At 28.8% G+C, this 2,423-nt stretch overlaps 1 protein-coding gene across 1 annotated transcript; it reads right to left on the bottom strand.

Annotated features, from left to right (window-relative positions):
• Positions 1–1,847: 1,847 nt before the first annotated feature.
• LOC109800569 (uncharacterized) lies at positions 1,848–2,423 on the bottom strand. Its single transcript, XM_020361349.1, has one exon. The coding sequence runs from the start codon at positions 2,421–2,423 to the stop codon at positions 1,848–1,850; it is 576 nt and encodes a 191-aa protein (XP_020216938.1).

Genomic DNA, 2,423 nt, shown 5'->3' with positions numbered 1-2,423 from the left:
TATATTCAAAATTTAAAGGACCGTAAGTCATTATTGGTTGATACAAATAATTCAAAATTCAGTTTTAGTTTGTATTTTTTTATGAAATGGATTCAACACTCTTTTTTATTATTAAAATTTCATTTCGGTGATTATATTTATTTAAGAAAATTCCTTGATTTCAAAGGTAAAATATCTTTTATAAATCTTTAGTGACTCTCAATTTAAAAAAAAAAATTTAAATATTATTGATTATTGAGCTTCAACTAATCCTTAAATGGGTGATAATGTTTGGTTTAAGAATTTTTAATATGTCATTAGTTTTTTATTCGATAACCATGAGGCCATAAGGGTACCATCTCTTATATTTATATATTATTTTAAGCATAAAAAAATTCAACAAATTATTTGTTTTTAATTTTATTTTAATAAAATATTTTGGTTCAGGAAAAAACTGTTATTTTCACTTTTTTTTTATATATTAACTTTTGGAAATGAAAGTAAAACTGAGATGTTATTTTGTAATTAAAGTAAGAATAAAAAATTTATAAATATATTTTTTAAACTAGACAAGTCCTAATTATCCTTTACATGGATTGAATTTTTTTATTAAAAAAATTGAGAAAAGGGTAGCAAACAAATTACATAGCAACTCTAAAGACTGCAATGCGTTTGATTTCCAGTTTGAACATTCAATTCATTTGGATGTCTCTTACATATTTTCCCATTTAGTTGCCTAAGAATGTGTGTTACTAATAAAAACATACTGAAAGTAGTATAGGTGAAGAATCAGCTGGCGGATAAATAAATATATAGGAAAACAGTGACATGAGAAAACTCTAAATCCATATCTAAGTATAGTGTTTGCAGCGATGCCACAATAGAGAATTTGAGGGAGCACTTCATGGGCCAATTTCCACAGTGCAGGAAACTTTTTATTTTTTATGGGCCTGTTCAAGCCCAGAAAAATCCACTGATTACTTTTATAATAAATTTATTAATAATCACTAATTTACTGTTGTTATAGTTTATTCCTTTATAAGACTAAAATCAAAGTGTTATTCGTTTTTTTTTATATAAATTATTCTAAAATGTCTATTGTATTAATTATTTTGTATAAAAGATATTTTTATTAAAATTATTTCTCTTAATTTAATATATAGTTAGTAGAGTAAGTATTTCATTAATGTTAGAAACAGCATTAAAATAAATATATATATATATATATATATATATATATATATATATGTAAGATAAATTTAATATTATCAGCTAAATAAATTATTTTTAAATCTTTATTAATTAAGTAACAGAGTGTTATAAAAAGAATAGAAGTATTAAACTTTCAATGTCTCGGTGAGTTCCTTATTTCTAAAGATTCAGATGATTTATGAAAAAAATTGAGAATATGATTTATGATGTCATCAACGACTACAGATGAAATGAGTTACTGCAGGTTCTTGCTTTAAAGTTCAAATTTTTCTCTCATTGGCATCAAGTAGGGCCCTTAATTATTTATTGAAATAATATGGGTACAGTGCACGTACTAGCCTGAAGCAGTCTGTTATTGACAAGAGTTATGTAACAGTAACTTATTAGTACCTTCCATTCAGATTATGGTATTCTTGTGTGACTTCACGGGCAAAAGGGACCACGCATTTCTTGTCCCTTTAACTAGTTGCATTACATTAAGTTTTAAGAGGAAAAAAGCTGGGTAGCAAACTGAATGGCAATCAGAGAAAGAGAAAATCTCATAATTTTATTTCTGAGTTGTTGTACGTATAATATAATAATATCCATGCTAGGTAGCAAAATAAATGAATTGCAAATAATATATATAGTAGCATATTAGATAAAAAAAGAAAATCTCAAAATTTGATTTCTGAGTTGCAGGTAGAATTGATGCTTTGGTCACGTACGAAGAGAGAGAGATGACAAATGGAGTAACTAGTGGCCTTTATCTTGAAGAGATCCAATAATACCTTGACTTTCCCCACTAAGGTGGTTGTGGAGGTAAACTCTACAACGCCCCTCTCATTATCATTGGGTAAGTCCTGAAATTTTTCGGCATCAACAAAAATAGTGACAGTGGTGCTTATGTTATGATCTTTACGAGCTGGAATGGTGTCCTCATGCAGTGGAGCCTCGGCAACAAGATTCCCTCGATAATAAATATAAGCTGTGCTGTTCTGGTAGGTAAAGCTTCCATGGTTGGGGTTGTCAACCGTCACCACTGTGCCTAATGATACATTTAATGCCAGTGCAGGAAAAACCTCAAGAGAAAAATGTTCAAGCTTAACCGACTGAAGATTAATATCAGGGTCTTTAGGCTTGAAAACAGTGAAGAATAAGACAACTAGTACCACTATGAATATAATTAGAATAATGGCAGCGACACCACAACAGATTTTAAGCCCTCTGGAACACCTCATACAACATGCCAT

The sequence above is a fragment of the Cajanus cajan genome, chromosome 11 (assembly GCF_000230855.2).
Source record: "Cajanus cajan strain Asha chromosome 11, NIPB_CcT2T_4, whole genome shotgun sequence".
Classification (NCBI taxonomy): domain Eukaryota; kingdom Viridiplantae; phylum Streptophyta; class Magnoliopsida; order Fabales; family Fabaceae; genus Cajanus; species Cajanus cajan.
Note: the sequence above shows the minus strand (reverse complement) of the source record. Positions and strands in the feature narration are given on the sequence as shown.

Coding starts and splice junctions, on each gene's coding strand:
- LOC109800569 (XM_020361349.1), bottom strand. CDS start 2,423: ATGGCATGTTGTATGAGGTGTTCCAGAGGGCTTAAAATCTGTTGTGGT.